At 44.6% G+C, this 16,475-nt stretch overlaps 1 protein-coding gene across 2 annotated transcripts in view; it reads left to right on the top strand.

Moving 5' to 3' along the window:
* The window catches only part of EXOC4 (exocyst complex component 4), a 397,246-nt gene that overhangs the window by 49,837 nt on the left and 330,934 nt on the right, over nucleotides 1-16,475 (top strand). For both annotated transcript variants that reach the window (XM_080623156.1, XM_080623157.1), the window contains exon 6: nucleotides 10,848-11,091. In XM_080623156.1, coding sequence (XP_080479282.1) covers nucleotides 10,848-11,091 — 244 coding nt within the window. The remainder of the gene's footprint in view (nucleotides 1-10,847; nucleotides 11,092-16,475) is intronic.

Genomic DNA, 16,475 nt, shown 5'->3' with positions numbered 1-16,475 from the left:
GTCCTTGTTTAGCAAGAGGAATAATACACAAGTGACCTGCTTTTATGCCTGCCTTCTCCAAAATCCACTGTTTCGATATTCCTCAACTGCAGAGAATCTTTTCTTCTCATCCTTATTCATTCTTGTGTCCTTTTTCTGTCATCTTGTTTCTGTTTTTTCGTGTAATTCTTGCCTCCTAGAGCCTTTCTTCAGCTTATTCTTGCCTTTCACTTTTGTATTGTTTTTGTTATTTAGCTCTGCTCCTGTAGGGTTGCTGGTCTCTCAGGGCCTGAGGCTGCATTTCTACCTACTAAAGGGTTGTGAGGAGTTACTTGTGACGTGCCAGTGTGAACTTTCAGAGCTGGAAGCAGCAGCTTGGTTGTGGAAACCTGGAAGAGACCAACAGTGTGAAAATCCTGGGGAAAGAAATCACGTATTCCTGTTCTCTCCCTGTCACCAGTGAGAATTTCAGTTTCCTGCTAAAGCTCACTAGGCCTCAGAGCAGCTTCCAGTATCTGAAGGGGGCCTGCAAGGATGCTGGGGAGGGACTCTTCATCAGGGACTGTAGTGATAGGACAAGGGGTAACGGGTTCAAACTGAAACAGGGGAAGTTCAGGTTGGAGATAAGGCAGAAGCTCTTCCCTGTGAGGGTGCTGAGGCGCTGGCACAGGGTGCCCAGAGAAGCTGTGGCTGCCCCATCCCTGGCAGTGTTCAAGGCCAGGTTGGACACAGGGGCTTGGAGCAAGCTGCTCTAGTGGAAGGGGTCCCTGCCCATGGCAGGGGGCTGGAACTGGATGTTCTTAAGGTCCTTTCCAACTGAGACCATTCAATGACTGAATTTTGGGGAGGTGAGGAAATAAACCACCAAAAATTGAATCCTGGTCTCACCATTGTAAATATTAACCTACTTCCTCTTCAGTGAGTTAGTTGTGTGTTGTATAGTGTTGCCATTTTCCACCTAAAATTAGCCCTCTGTATAGTAAGGAAACAAGTACTCTGAAGTTACGGAGCTGATGGGGGTCTCCTAGCACACCTCTTAGAATAGTTAGGGTTGGAAAGGACCTTAAGATCATCTAGTTCCAACCCCCCTGCCATAGACAGCAGGACATGCTCCTATTGAAGAATGGAAATCCTTTCAGTACCTTTGAACTTAAGGTACTTAGTACCTTTAGTATCTTCCTTAGGTGTTTTTTTCATTGCCAGTGTAATATAAAACTTGTGTGCTCTGTGAAGAGTTTTGTTGGCACTTGTCACCTCTAAAGACATTCAGATTCTACCTACTTGCTCCGTCTGCTGAGATTGGTAAGAGGTTACTCACTCTTCAAAGCTGGCCAAGGAATTTTCCTAGCTGTAGCCAGTGTAAACGTGTTCATAAAGAGAAATGTGTTTTTAGTGTTCGTGCTGGACTACAGTGATTCTGTCTGTGAAGGGAAGTCCCACACTGCTATTTCAGAGCCCAGGGCTTCACTGGTCCTAGTGTTACCATTTAGGACCTCAGGGATCATCTGGTCCAACCTTTTTAGGCAAAGCATTACCTAGACTAGGTGTCCCAGCACCCTATTTAGCCCAGTCTTAACAGCGTCCATTGTTGGGGATTCCACCACTTCCCTTGGGAGATTATTCCAGTGGCTGATTCTTCTTAGTGTGAAAAATTTCCTCTTGTATGCAGTTGGAATCTCCCCAGGCATTCTTAATTGGATTTCATTTTTTGGGAGAGATAAGACCAAGACTCTCTTCCAACATCTTACTGAGAATAGGACACGGGACCCCTATTTGATGTATTAGCTCCAGTCAGAACAGGGACAATTGGGCTACGCTTACGTGGGCCATTCACACATTTCTTCTTACACAAGTAGTGAGACTGTTTGCAACTAAAGAAGTTTCTTAGCTTATTCCTAATTATTTTGAGTAGTTCTCCCACATGTATAAGAAGAAAAAGAGGTGTGTTATCAATCACTTCTCATAGCAGAGCAAGAAGTGGTGCCAACATTCCTACAGCAAACTCAATCAGTGTTTTACTTTCCTAAAATCAGTAAATTCTAATTTGATTTGCTTGATGCAATATTGGTGTTTGAAATCCCTTGTCCTAAGAAACAGGTATTTCATACTGTGTTTGAATGAAGGCTCTAGGGTCCAAGCAACAGGGAAGAATCACAGCAGTGGTCTCTAAGAACTAGGTTGTGTACAGAAAACTGCACTACTCCTTTCACTCCAAGTGTCTGAAGAAGAAAGACTTTGATGGCTTCATCCTCAGCTGGTAAACTGGTACAAGTCAGTTAAGAATCTGCCTTAAAACCTCTCATTTCTGCACATCTCTTCTTGCTCTTCGTGCCCAACACACCAGAAACTCTCTTACCTGGCTCCTTGTTATGCTCTGAATCATTGAGTGCTGGGCAAGCGTCCCTCAGACTGGGAAAGATGTGGGTTATAATAGGAAACATTTGATCAGCATGAGGCATGCATATGGTTTTGTTTCAAGTGCACAATGTACTTATGGATATTTCTTCCCCATAATTCTATTTCAAAGAAGCCTTTTCCAGGACTGCACGACTATGAGAGAATTTATAACTTCTGTGTCTGCATAACAAAAGCTGTTTCTGGCTTTAGTCTTTTCAGTTCTTTAGCTTTTTATTGATGAAACGAAGTGGTCGTGCATATTAATGTGTGTCACGATGAAGCTCTGACTCATTCAACCCAGCCCAGCGAAGATGCCAGCATTGAGTCCTTTCTGCATTCACTTCCCAAAGGAGATGTTACCTTGTGCTGTAGAATCTTTATAAGGAAATTAAAGCTGTTCCTGCTGCACTTAAACAAACCCTTTGGTTGTGTTCACCTGAGGATTGCAGCTGTGGCACATCACCACTAACGTTTTCCTTTCATGCCAGTTCAGAGAAATAAATTCACTCCTAAATTAGGTTTCTCTCCTTGAACCTTCTGTACTCTGAAGGTTCCTGCATTGCCAGGCTCTTCCTGGAACTATAATATGTGCTCACCCAGTACATAGCAAACCGTAAGTGCCCTTTTCTGGAGAATACTTATTGGAAATCCAACAGAAGATGAGCTGAGGTGGTGACAGTGTTGTCATTGATGGTGTGGATAAGTTCTATGCTGAACAGATAATATACGTCAGTGACCCACTCTTCTGAGCTCAAAGAGAAAAATACAGCTGCTAAATCCAAGCAGGGTGGTGGCTTCTAAGGTCAAGTCTGGTTCCTGCTTCTGGCTCTGGTGCTTAAGAAACACAAGTGCATGTGTGTAGGTGAAAACAGGTGGAGACCTGTGAATTTCCTGCTAAATACCTGCAGGAACCAGAGCTTTAAGGTCCAATTTCAAATATGGCTGTAAAAATGCCATTGTGGCACTCTGCTTGTTTTAAGTTGCTTCCACTTCAAACATGCTGAACAAATACATTGAGATGAGCTCTTAGGCAGAAGTTCTTCCCTGTGAGGGTGCTGAGGCGCTGGCACAGGGTGCCCAGAGAAGCTGTGGCTGCCCCATCCCTGGCAGTGTTCAAGGCCAGGTTGGACACAGGGGCTTGGAGCAAGCTGCTCTAGTGGAAGGTGTCCCTGCCCGTGGCAGGGGTTGGAACAGGATGAGCTTTAAGGTCCTTTCCAACCCAAACCAGTCTGGGATTCCATGAAGGTAGATAAGCTTGAAGGATTAAGTAGTTGGTAGAAGCCATGGAAATGGGAAACTTTTTCCTGTTGACCTCACCTGAGGAACAGACACCAACTAGTGGCTTCTCTACCCTTTGTACTAAGAATTAAATGATGCCCTCACTGAACCAGATATTTCCTGGTTTAGCTGGTTTGCGTTTGCACAAATCCAGCTGAGGACTTGATGGGAAGGTGAGTCTGATTCTCTCCCGCTGTCACCACGATGCCACATAAAAAGCAGAGCTTGTTCTTATCTCGGGGTAAATGTTAGCACCTAGAATGTTCAAGAGGAAATCTGTTCCTGCAGAGAAGGGCTTGCAGCCACACAATTGACATGAAAGCCTCTCAAGCAACCTTTTGTCTGGGTTTGCAGGACCATGATTTCTCTCACTGATCCTCACTCATAGTTCATGACTTGAAGCATTGGTGTGTGTAATCTGCATGTGTGTTTGGGGAAGGAAAGGGAAAATCAAGGAAGTTTTAGATCCATGTGATGAAATCCAGGATTAATGCATAGACTGGATATTAGGAACAATTCCTTTCCCAAAGGGTGCTCAGGCATTGGCACAGGCTGCCCAGGGCAGGGCTGCAGTCACCGTCCCTGCAAGTGTTCACACACTGTGGAGACGAGGCCTCAGTGCCATGGGTTAGTGGTGGCCTTGGCAGTGCTGGGAATGGTTGGACTGGATGAGCTTAAAGGGCTTTTCCAACCCGATTGATTCTGTGATTCTGTAGTCACTCTCTCTGAATAATTTCATTCCTGGTTCCTATATGTGGTCCCAATGTAAGATATTTGACGACCAGGCACTTACTTTCTTATTTGGAGACTCAGTTTTCATGCTGGTGTGTATCAGGAGGGGGTTGAACGTGGCTGACAGAGTTGCTTTGGCCAGTTTTGTCAGAATGAAATGTTCTTGCAATGGATTTGAAAGAGTGGCCATGTCAAATCAAAACGCCTCTGTTTTTGCAAGACCAACATCCTTAAAGCTATAGATTGAACAGTGTGCACAACAGCTTTATAAAGAGGAGATTTGCCTCAAGGCTTTGAGGTTATTGATCTCTGAGACCCATTTTCTTCTAGGTTTGGTAGTAAAGCAGAACAGAAAATGACCAAAATCCTTAAAGGCCTCATTTCTAAAGTAACCATCCATTTGTGGCTCACTGTCTCCATGCATGGGTCAGAACAAGGATTCAGCATTAGAAATGAGGAGGTGACATTTCTTCACAACTTAAATGATGCCTTTGAGGCACTTGGAACTTGCCTCCTTTTCTTTAGAAGCCTTGAAGGCTGAAATGATATAATCAGAAAGGACATAAATCCTGGACACTAGTACATGAAATTTTACTAGGTGCCCATAAAAGCACACAGCTAATGAAATCTCCTGTAATGAGGAGCAGCAGATTTTGGCCATTCATTGCCATGAAAAACAAGACCCAAAAGTCTTTTCTTTAGCTGCTTTGCTTAAATGAATTATCAGCATTGGCCTTTCTGGGCATCAGACCAGAGCTATTACAATGCTTCTTGCAGCAGGTTTCTTTGTTGGGAAGTGGCACAACTGTACAAATGAGGGAGCATCAATCGAAATAGGTGTTTTAATGGGTCACCAGCAAACCAAGAAGCTGTTGGGGAAGTTTGCACCTTTAACTGTGGAGGTGATGAATCAGTGATGAACATGATTCAACTTAAAGTGCTTGAAACTGAGGGTAGATTCTTGTCTGCTTAAAGAGTTGTGTGTTTTCAGATGCGCTGCTTCAGTGGTGACGTTTTGGAAGTGGCTCCGTATTTCATTAGAGAACGTGCCAAAACTGTCACTCCTTTTGGGTGTCGATGGCTTTTGAGAAACCGTATTTGAATGTTCTGTTTCATAAGCAGGTTTTGGACATCATTAGAACAAGAAAATCATCAGGAGTGGCTTGACTCTGGAGAATTCATGCTTTGACCAACTTGATAAGCTTCCATGATGAAATAACTGACTTGATGGACAAGAGAAGAGCAGAGAATATTGCCTGCCTGCTCTTCAGTAAGGCCTTTGACACAGTCTGCTGTACCATCCCAACAGAAAAATAGCAGATGTACAGGTTGGGTGCCTCAAAAAGTGACTGAATGGCTGGGTGCAGAGGGCAGTGATCAGTGGCACAAAGTATACTTGGAGGCTGGTAACTAGTGGGGTCCTACTGGGTTCAGTAGGACCAGTCATTCAGTAAATGTCTTATTTACTGCTCTGGGTGATGGGGCACAGCGTACCCTCAGCAGGTTTGCAGATGACACCAAACTGGTTGATAGGCCAGAGGGTATTGCTGCCATGCAGAGGGAACCAGACAGGCTGGAGAAACAGGCTCTCAGGAACCTCATGAAATTCAGCCGGAGGAATTGCAAAGTCCTGCTTCTTACAGGCACTGGGAGGTGTTGGGGATCACTGAGCTGGAAAGCAGCTTGGCAGCAAACTTGGGGGGTCCTGGCTGACAATAAGCAGATGACACATTGCCTTTGTTGCAAAGGGGCTGAAGGTGTCTTGGGCTGCATTAGACAAAGTATTGCCGGCAGGTCAAGGTGATCTTTCCTCTCTGCTGGGCACTGGTGAAGCCCCACGTGGGGTGCTGGCTCCAGTGCTGGGCTCCCCAGTATGGAGGAGACATGGATGTACTGGAGAGAGTCTAGCAAAGTGTCATGATGGTGTTTAAGCGTCTGGAGCATCTGTGCTAGAAGGAAAGGCTGAGAGATCTGGTACTGTGCAACCTGGAACAGAGGCGGCTCAAGAGGGGTCTTTACCTGGAAGGGAGGGTGCAGAGAGGATGGAGCCAGGCTCTGTTCACTAGTGCCCAGGGCCAGAAGCAATGGGCACAAGTCAAAACAGAAGTTTCCTTTGGACACCAGGAGACATTTGATTTTCCTCGTGGATTATGAGGGCTTCATTCTGCTCCCTGGCCCTGTCTTCCAGCTTAGGGGGGTGGATACTCAGAGAACAGCTGGTCTTACTAGTAAGAAGTGAGGCAAAGAAGGCATTAAGTACCTCAACCTTTACCTCACCCTTTGCCACCAAGGTTTCCCCTTTCATAGAATCATAGAATCGTTAGGGTTGGAAAGGACCTTAAGATCATCAAGTTCCAACCCCCCTGCAAGGACACCTCCCACTAAACCATGTCACCCAAGAGTCTGTTCAGCCTGGCCTTGAACACTGACAGGGATGCATCCTGTAAAGGATGGAGATTTTCCTTCACCCCCCTTTTGTTGCTAATGCATTTATAGAGATAGTTTATTATCTTTTACAGCAGTGGCCAGATGAAGTTTGAGTTGGGCTTCGGCCCTTCTCATTTTCTCCCTACATAACCTTAGGACATCCTAGTAGTCCTCCTACATTGCTTGCCCCTTCTTCCAAAGGTCTTAAACTCTCCTTTTCTCCTGAATTCCAGCCTGTTCTCTGTGTTCAGCCAGGCCAGGCTTCTTCCCTGCCAGCTCATCTTTCAGCACATGGGATGGCTGTTCCTGTACCTTGAATAATTCCTTCCTGGGCTCCTTTGCCCTTCAGGACTGCATCCCAAAGGCCCCTCCCTAAACAGGCCAAAGTCTGCCCTCCACAAGTCCAGAGCAGCCGTTCTGCTGAGCCCCCTTCTCCCCAAGAAACAAAGCCAGGAGTAAGTTCTGAGAGTGTTGTGATTTTTGCCTGCATACAAATGAATAATAAAGTTGTTCATAAGTTTAAGAGAAAATATAGGTATAACTTTCATTTTTGAGAGCTGATATGTAGGGACATCTTCTTTCACCCATGGAACTCCTTTGCCTGCAGAGAATGGCATATGGGATTGCACTTTTAAAGGTGAACTTCTGTATCACTGCTGTCTACTTTTGATGCCTTTTTAAGAGGTAGGGGACAGGAGGGGCTCATTCCTGGGCCAAAGCTTTGTGGTCAAAAAACCCTTGATGACATTAAATGACAGAGGAGGATGTTTGAAGTGGGGAAGAAACAAGCAGAGAACATCTTCAGTTACCCAGGGCTGGAATCTTGTCAGATCTTAGAGATCAATGGGTCCCCAAAGCTACCCAGGATACCTGTTTAATAGGCACAATGTGCAGGAAACTTGGGCCCCACTGTTCTAGCAAAAGATCTAACAAAACTTCTTGCTCCTAGATCTTGAGCCATTCACTTTGCTGTTGTTTGTAAGAGATGTAAATCGATGTCTTGGTATTTGAGGGTGTTCAAAATTGGTTTGCTCTTTTGAAAATGGAAGAGTTTCCCATACATCTGATGTGCTGGCAGAGTTCTCAGCCAGATTGCTGCCTTTAGTCCTCTTAAATGCTGGCCCCACATTTGGGTACGGCAGCGTTTCCTCCCTCTTGGGTTTGCATTGTGTGTTATTAAGAATAATTTACAGCCTGCTTACAAAGGGGATGGAGCGTAATGATGGGGACCTGTCCCCTAAAAGGTTGCTTAGAGTGTGAAATCCTCACATTGAACTAGGAGGAAAAGATAGTTGGGCTTTTTAAAAACAGTAAGTTAAAACCTTTCTCCCTCTAACATTTCCAGCACTGTCTTTTCCACAGCTCTTGTTCCAAAGAGCTCATTTGCTCTGTGTGTGCCTGCCATGCTGTGGTGTTTTGAGACTAGCACGTAGTGTTAACAAAGTGGGTAGACCATGGACGTAGAGCACAAAGTGATTTGCAGCCTTGTGGGTTGAAAGGGGTGTGATAGATGAGAGCTTTGAGCAGGGGTATATGTGCATCTTTGCTTCTCCTAAAAAAATCATTGTGTTCTGGGTGTTTCCAGTTGCTTACCCCATAACTTGACCGGGTTTAATTGGGAAAAAGTGAGCGTGAGGGAGGAAAAAAGCACAGAACGCCCTGGTGTTCATTACCTAAAACCTGATGTCATCCCTTGGAGAGGGACTTTGGACAAGGGCCTGTAGCGACAGGCCAAGGGAAATGGCTTTAACCTGCCAGAGGGGAGACTGAGATGAGCTCTTAGGCAGAAGCTCTTCCCTGTGAGGGTGCTGAGGCGCTGGCCCAGGGTGCCCAGAGAAGCTGTGGCTGCCCCATCCCTGGCAGTGTTCAAGGCCAGGTTGGACACAGGGGCTTGGAGCAAGCTGCTCTAGTGGAAGGTGTCCCTGCCCGTGGCAGGGGTTGGAACTGGATGATTTTAAAGTCTCTTCCAAACTGAACCAAGTCTTTGCTGTGGAGGTTGGTGTAAGCTGATACTGAAAGAAGTGTTATGTGTTTATCATGGTGCTGTTTACACCATATGGGCTCTTTGGGCTGTTGTTTTCCTGATCTTGTGTAACTTGAGGGTGCTGCTGCTCTTCTGTTCAGAGTATCACAACTTCAGAGAGCTACAGGGCTGGGTGCAACTTGTGCTGTGCCATTTCTCATTTCTGCCATGTCATTTAAACCCTTCTGGTGGATCTTCTGACATTCCTTCAGGTTGCTGAAGTTTTGATTTAAGTAAAAAATCTGTTGAGAGGTTGAAACCACAGGAGTCATCTGTCACCATCCAACAGTTGTTAGGTTTGAATTCCTATGCAGGGATTTGGGATGGTGGGTGGCATAGCTTCAGCCCTGTACTTCAGTGCTGTTTGTTGTCGTGGATGGAGTGAGGCGCTTCACTTGTAAAGAGGGAAGTAGCAATATGTTTATTGTATGAAATAGTGATTAAACTAGTATGATAGTAAATGTGACAGTGATTTAAGATGTGATGGTGAAACACTTGAGTGTTGACTGCATAGAGGACAGGGTCAGACAAAGCTGTCAAGACTCTCCCATTGACGAATGAGGTTCAGAAACCCTTGAGTTCTAAACCCCTTCTCAAAGAGGAGTCTAAGTGCAGGTAGATCCAGGCTTAGTCCCAGACTTCGTCAGTGGTTTATGTCTAAAGGATTATATATGTGCAATCAATCCTTTATACCCCTTAGTTAAGATTTCGAAGTTTAGCATGCTGCTAATCACTTATGTGTTGCAGCAAGGGATCTCTCAACCTCGAGGAGTATCCTTTAGAGGTGTCTTTACTGGGGTGATCCTGATGTGCAGCCCACTGCCATGCAGGAGAGCTCTATGGGCCCTGGGCTGTCCACTACTTATGGGGTAAGCTCACTGCCTCATAGTCATGTTTACATCCCAACTACAGGAACTTGGCTTGAGTTGGACCTTTGCCAGGTTTAAGGTTGGTGGCAGTGGTACACATTGCTCAGATTAGCCCTTGGCTGTTGTGTTATCTCCCCTGCTTTGAGTCCCATGGGCCACCAGGCCCCAGACACATCCATTAGCACCACTACTGATGGTTATCTCTTGAGCAGAGTTGGGATATATAAAGGTTAGCTTGGTGGGCATGGAGAAAACACAACCACATTTGTCCATGTGCTGCCACTGTGAGTGTAAACCTTCCAAGATGCATTAGTTGAGTTTGTCTTGAAGACACTTTATTCACATCAGTGATTGAATATGTTTATTAAATGCTTTACCCAGTCTTTAAGAGGGACATGCTTCTGTTGTTGCTGGGTGTTATCTGTAAAGTAAGAAATGTTGCTTAATGAACATACTTAAAAGTACCTCTTGCTTTCCTCTTCCTTGTCTCTTAGCAACAGATCTTCTCCCTGTGCAATCCCTGTTACTTCAGGACTGTATCCACGATATCCTCTCTAATTCTTCTCACTTTTCCTTTCCAGAAGCCTTGTTTAAAGTTTTGAGTAACTTCATCAACCTCTTGACAGACGTAATAAAGTAGAATAGGATAACATCAAACAATCATTCACTTTGGCAGTGGAAACTTCGCTGAATTCATTGGAACTCTGTTAAGCTTGATACTGTTTAGAACAAAACCCCCTCTCTTGTGAAGCATAGGGTGAAGAAAAACAGCTGGGTTAGAAATGTAGGGCTTGTAGCTCCTTGAAACACATTCAAGGGATTTATAGTGGTATAAAACCTCATTTATGAATATCTTAATTACACCAGACTTCCTTTGTTTCCTAATACATAACTTGGACCATGAGCTGTCACTCCTACATCAATCAAATGTGCAGGCTGGTGTATTTATGTATAGGGAAGCCCCCAAGCAAACAGAAATAGCCAGAATCTGGGTGTTGCTGGTTTCCTTGTTTATTCCTTGGTTGCTCCAAGTGGTGGGAGTTCTGTGAAGGCAAAGGAGTTGATACGCTGCTTCTGCACGGTGCTAAGTGTTGGGTTTAATAGTTGAAATCTTGGATTATGCCTTTGTAAATCTATTCCAGTGCGAGACACAAGCCTTCTGGAAATGAAAGAAGATGCAGAGCTAGATCCAGAGGAGAACAGCACTATCTTCATGGGAATACTCATCAAAGGGCTGGCCAAGCTGAAGAAAATCCCGGAGACAGTGAAAGCCATCCAGGATCGCTTAGAGCAAGAACTCAAGCAGATTGTCAAGCGCTCCACAACGCAGGTGGCAGACAATGGTTACCAGAGAGGGGAGAACCTTTCCCAGGAAAACCAGCCTAGGTAAGGGTATTACAACCACCAAACCTTGATCTGCTGCAAAGAGAAGTCTGGGGAAGGGTGTTGTAGCTGTTAAAAGCCATTTGAAGTAATGATTGCAAAGAGCAATCAAAAGTAGCAAAGAGATGAAATGGTGCCATTGCCAGAAATCCCTGTGTTTCACTGAAAGGTTGATTTGCACCTGAAACAATCATGGAATCATAGGGTAGTTTGAGTTGGAAAGGACATTAAAATCATCCGGTTCCAACTGCCTGCCGTGGGCAGGGACACATCATGCTAAACCATGTCACCCAAGACTCCGTCCAACCTGGACTTGAACACTGCAAGGGATGGAGCATTCACAACTTCCTTGGGCAACCCATTCCAGTGCCTCACCACCCTAACAGTAAAGGCTTGGGAATTCAGGGTGTGCATTCAGCAAGGGGAGGCATTGTTGCTTCTTAGCTAAAGCTGTGGGAAAGGGAAATGCTTCCTTCTCCGCTTGGCCCTAGAAGAGAATCTTTTGACTAAACAGATGCTGGAATGCAGATTTGAAAGGGAAGCACAGTAGAAGGCAGCATTATTTAACTAGCAAGAGGTACATTATGTTAAGTACTTGATTTTATTTATATTTTAACCTAACATTGCATTTTAAGTGTCTTTACAACAGCTTGAATTTTAATGCTGTCTCAGAGTGCTCATGTCTATGGTGTGAAGAACACTTGTGCCAAAACTAATACTGTCATCATGTGTTGCACTCAGTTGTGGCTTTACACTGGTGCTGATGCCAAATACATTCTTAAGTTCCTGAGTAATACAATTTTAAGAGAAGATTCAGCTCAGTTAGTTCAAATATATCAGAGTCCAATTAAACTGATGCAGGTCCAGAGCTTTGGAATCATGTATGGAACTAACTACATCAATAAATATCTGCCCAAGTTTCTGGTTGGTTTGCAGCCCATTTACATTAATGGTGAGGTGTGGAAGCCAACAGGGAACTGTTCCTGCCTTTCTTCAGGATTCAGTGGACCTGTTGCTTGGAAAATAGGACTCCATAAGGACTAGCTGTCACTTCTACCTGAAATATTCATGTGTGATACTGCATGTTGCAATGATCACTGTCCAAAGGGAATGAATGGTGGAAAGAGAAAAACGAAACCAAAAACGTGTATCTTCATTACATGTAATATTTGTAGTGGAAAATGACTCCCAAGGAAAACATTAGCTTGATAAAGACTTCCTTTTTAATTCCTCTCATTCTCATTGCTGTGGAAACAATTACGTTTGAAGAACTCATAGAGTTACTGTGCTGATACCTTGGTGAAATTGCAACAAGCAGAAGGCAGGATTTTAGTTACTGGTGCCAAGAGGGAGCATAGCATATACTTGATGCACTTCTGAATCAGTCTGGAGAGGTTGTATGACTACCTGGTTGTCCACTGAAATGGATAAATTGGATCAGATCAAATGTTAATGACATTAACCTGCCCAGAGGGTTGAGAAAGGGATGGAAAAGTTTAATGGCTTTTGGCATGTGTTTAATAGGAGTTTGTGAGCCTTTAAGATGCTGATATTGTAGAGCTCTGGAGAGTGTCTTGAATTCTTGTTGAATAAAGAGATAATTAGACCTGATTCTAAATCTAAATCACATGTGAAGTTTACAGCAAGCAGTTGCATTCATTTATATTGAAAGGAATAACTTATAGTAAGGGAAGGCACACCGCCCCTTAAATTAGCTTCAGTTTTAAATCAAATCCCAGTGACTTTCCTGCTGTCAGGAAGCAAATCAATGTGAACAACAAGGTCCTGCTGTTTCAAGAGAGCTCTGTGAGACCCCAAATTTGAGCACGATGCAGCACCCGAAACTGCTTACCTATTCATTAGGCTGTCAGCCACAGTGTGTGCTTGACCTCAAGTTTCTGGGAGTGGAATGTTTTTCACTTCACCTTAAAGCTTGTCTCGCTTGGATGCCTCTTAATCTGTGGCTGAGCCCAGTGCCTGTGTTCAGCTACTGTATTTTAAAGGTTATCCATGAAAATTCTCACTTCTGGCAAATAAAATGACTTAATAGGATGATGGAGAGGCCTGAAGGGTTTGAGGCCTTCTGCTGGACAAGGTCCCTGTGGCTCATTCAGTATGTACAGAACAAGTTACATCATAGAATCCCAGAGTGGTTTTGGGTGGAAAGGACCTTAAAGCTCATCCAGTTCCAACCCCTGCCACGGGTGGGGACACCTTCCACTGGAGCAGCTTGCTCCAAGCCCCTGTGTCCAACCTGGCCTTGAACACTGCCAGGGATGGGGCAGCCACAGCTTCTCTGGGTAGCTCTTACCTTTTCTGTATGGAAAGGGTGGTGTTTCCCTCCACTTGAGGATGGGGTTGATAATCTTGTGGAGGTTCTGGTGTGATTCCTTTTGAGACCCCATGTGACAATTATGTAGATCCATCTCTTTCTACAAGGGCAAAATACTTTCTAGAACCTGGCTAGGAAAGTTGCAGGTCTAACAACAGCCACTGAGTCTGAAGAGATGCTGATCTCATTCGTCTTCTGTTTTAAAATCTGACTGTCTTTTGCTTCTTTACATAGTAAGCTTTTCCATATCAAATTTCGTGGCCACCTCTGTGTATAAAATCATCATTCATTGCCCCCAAATTTATCAGATCAAGTTGGTTTTTGGTTGTGACTAAAGCAATGGGATCTCAGCGTAATGATGTTCTTTGCACGCCTCTGGGTGCTCTCTTCCTAGAGCCAACAGGAAGCTCCTCAGAGCTTCATAAAGTCTGTTTTCTCCCATGGAAGTCCTGTAGCCCCTGTGAGCCTGCCTGGAGCAGGTCTTGTCCATGCTGTACCAGATGTTGTGTAGCAGACCAACGATTGCAGTGTTGAGAACACATGGCCCATTCCATCATGCTGTGTTGTCCTTGCCCTTTGGCTTGAGCACTCCACGTATTGGCTCAGCAGAGCTGGTGTGGCACTGGAAAGGCTCACTTAATGAAGGTGACACTAACCCTGCGAAGGACCTCCATATAATGGCATCAGTTTATTTGTGACCAGTGGGGTGACACAGGAAGGACTGGCATGCCACTGTGATACACCTGATTCTGTATTTTCCTTAAAACACACAACACGGATGCAGTCATGTGGGGTGAGACTTAGGATAGGCCGAACAAGGTGGCATGTCTTTGGCTGTGAGACACTTTGCTATGAATTTAAATCCTCCTTACCAACGTGCACTTACCACCGTGAAATGTGAATGAGATAAAGATAATGAAACCCAATAAGGAGCAGTGGAAGGTTCTGGATATTTCTTTTTCATGGGTAGAAGATAATTCTGGAAACTATCCTTGGATCTCTCCTGGTTGCAGTGACCTCAGCTTTAAGTGGACGTTGGTAAAAGTCCAGGTAAGTTTTTAGGAATCTGTGCTTGGAATGAGTTTGTGAAAAGGGGCTTAAAAATAGGAATTGCCCTGGGCTTCTCCTCAGTGGCTCATTACAACATGTCTCTTACCTTCATGTTTAGAGATGTGTATTTTGGGTTGTGAGGCCATGGTGTGTTAGCTTGGAGTATTGATACATGAACCTTCTAAATTATGGAAGAGATTTGACTGCAGAATAATATTGATCTGGACACATGCCTACTTGAGGGTCAGATTTATAGGACAAGGTTTTGCTAGGGATACATTGAAGATGCACTTAGGGTTGCAGGGGGGATGGACTAGATGGCTTTTAAAGGTCATTTCCAACCCAAACTATTCTATAGGGTATTAACAATTTTGCTGCTAAATCCTGCTTGATTCAATGCACTTTTCCCCTTCATGTTCATCATCCACTTCTGGATTTTTACCTCATCTTGATGCTTTAAAATAAAGACAAATTCTACCCTCATCAGCACTCAAACTAGGCAGAGGATGTTACTGCTGCTCAAATGCATGAGTTGTCATCGCTGACCTCGTTCAGGTGTCAGCAGTCACTCTGCATCAACTCATTCTTCCTTATTGTCCAGACAACAGGAGCTGCTGCTGGGTGTGTGTCACTGTCTCTCCACACATTTACCATGTTTCTGGGTGAAGAGGTGATGAGATTGCTTTGACAAATTGCCCCAGCCAGTCTCCTGTCACTCTCCGTATGTGTTCTCCTTAGGTCACTCTGTGTTGCAACCCCATCTGCGTAAAATCTAGGCCAGATGGTCTGGTGCTGTTTCGTCTCGTTGGCTGGCTGACATAGATTGTGTCCATGTCTCTTTTGGGTCACCTTGTGTCAAAAATGACCTGACAGACTTTTAGAGCAAAGAAAATTAAGCTAAGAGGAGCTGGCTAATGTGGAAAATAGGGAGATGTGGAGGTATTACATTACTTGAGAAGAGAAAATGTAATGGGGTGGTAGTTAGAGCCCCTGAAGAATGTGGGTCAGGGAGATTGCATGTCCATCACATTGGGATAGGAAGACACTGGAATTGAAAAACCAGTAATTCAGTGTAGGGAGCTATTACTGAAATACTGCTGAAGCTGATAATGCGGGGTCAGGCTTACCTAGGCACAACAGAAATGAATTTGTCCAAAATTCCAGCTTGTTTGATGCTGCAAAATTGTACTTCGCTGAGGCAGCAAGGATGTGTAAGAGAACTGATGTGTTGTTTGTAATGGGATGGTAGAAGTTGGGTTTGCCCTGTTAGATTTTCTCAGTGATATATAATGTATTTGCTCCCATAATGTTATCTTTCCTGTCATTTCAAGCAAGGCTGTGCCTCCAACATGAAATTCCTGGTCTATCCAAATTCCACATAGCAGCCTTCCAGTATCTGAAGGGTGCCTATAAGGATGCTGGGGAGAGACTGTTTGTCAGGGACTGTAGTGATAGCACAAGGGGTAATGGGTTAAAACTGAAACAGGGGAAGTTTAGATTGGATATAAGGAAGCAATTCCTTACTGTGAGGGTGGTGAGGCACTGGAATGGGTTGCCCAGGGAGGTCGTGAATGCTCCATCCCCAGCAGTGTTCAAGGCCAGGTTGGACAGAGCCTTGGGTGATATGGTTTAGTGTGAGGTGTCCCTGCCCATGGCAGGGGGTTGGAACTGGATGACCTTAAGGTCCTTTCCAACCCAAACCATTCTATGATTCTATAGATAGTTTTTCTCCTAGTTCTGTCTGGCTTCTGTCTGGCCAGCCACGTGCCCCAGCTCCCTCTGCCACTTCCTATGTGCAGTTAGGGGCTGCTGAAGTAGTAGTTGCTTCTCCCATATCTTAGAGTGGGTTGGAGAAGACACTTGCTCAACAGGGATGAAGGGTGTTTCTCAGGTTGTCTTGTTCTCTTCACTGATACTTTTGGTGTTGGACTAATAGTAGATGGGGAGGGAGGAAAATATATAGATCTTTCCACTGTAGCAACTTCTCAGTTTCACTTGGACAGGA

Source organism: Psittacula echo (assembly GCF_963264785.1).
Source record: "Psittacula echo genome assembly, chromosome: 1".
Lineage (NCBI taxonomy): Eukaryota > Metazoa > Chordata > Aves > Psittaciformes > Psittacidae > Psittacula > Psittacula echo.
The sequence above is the reverse complement of the archived record's forward strand: the minus strand, read 5'-3'. Positions and strand labels throughout refer to the sequence as shown.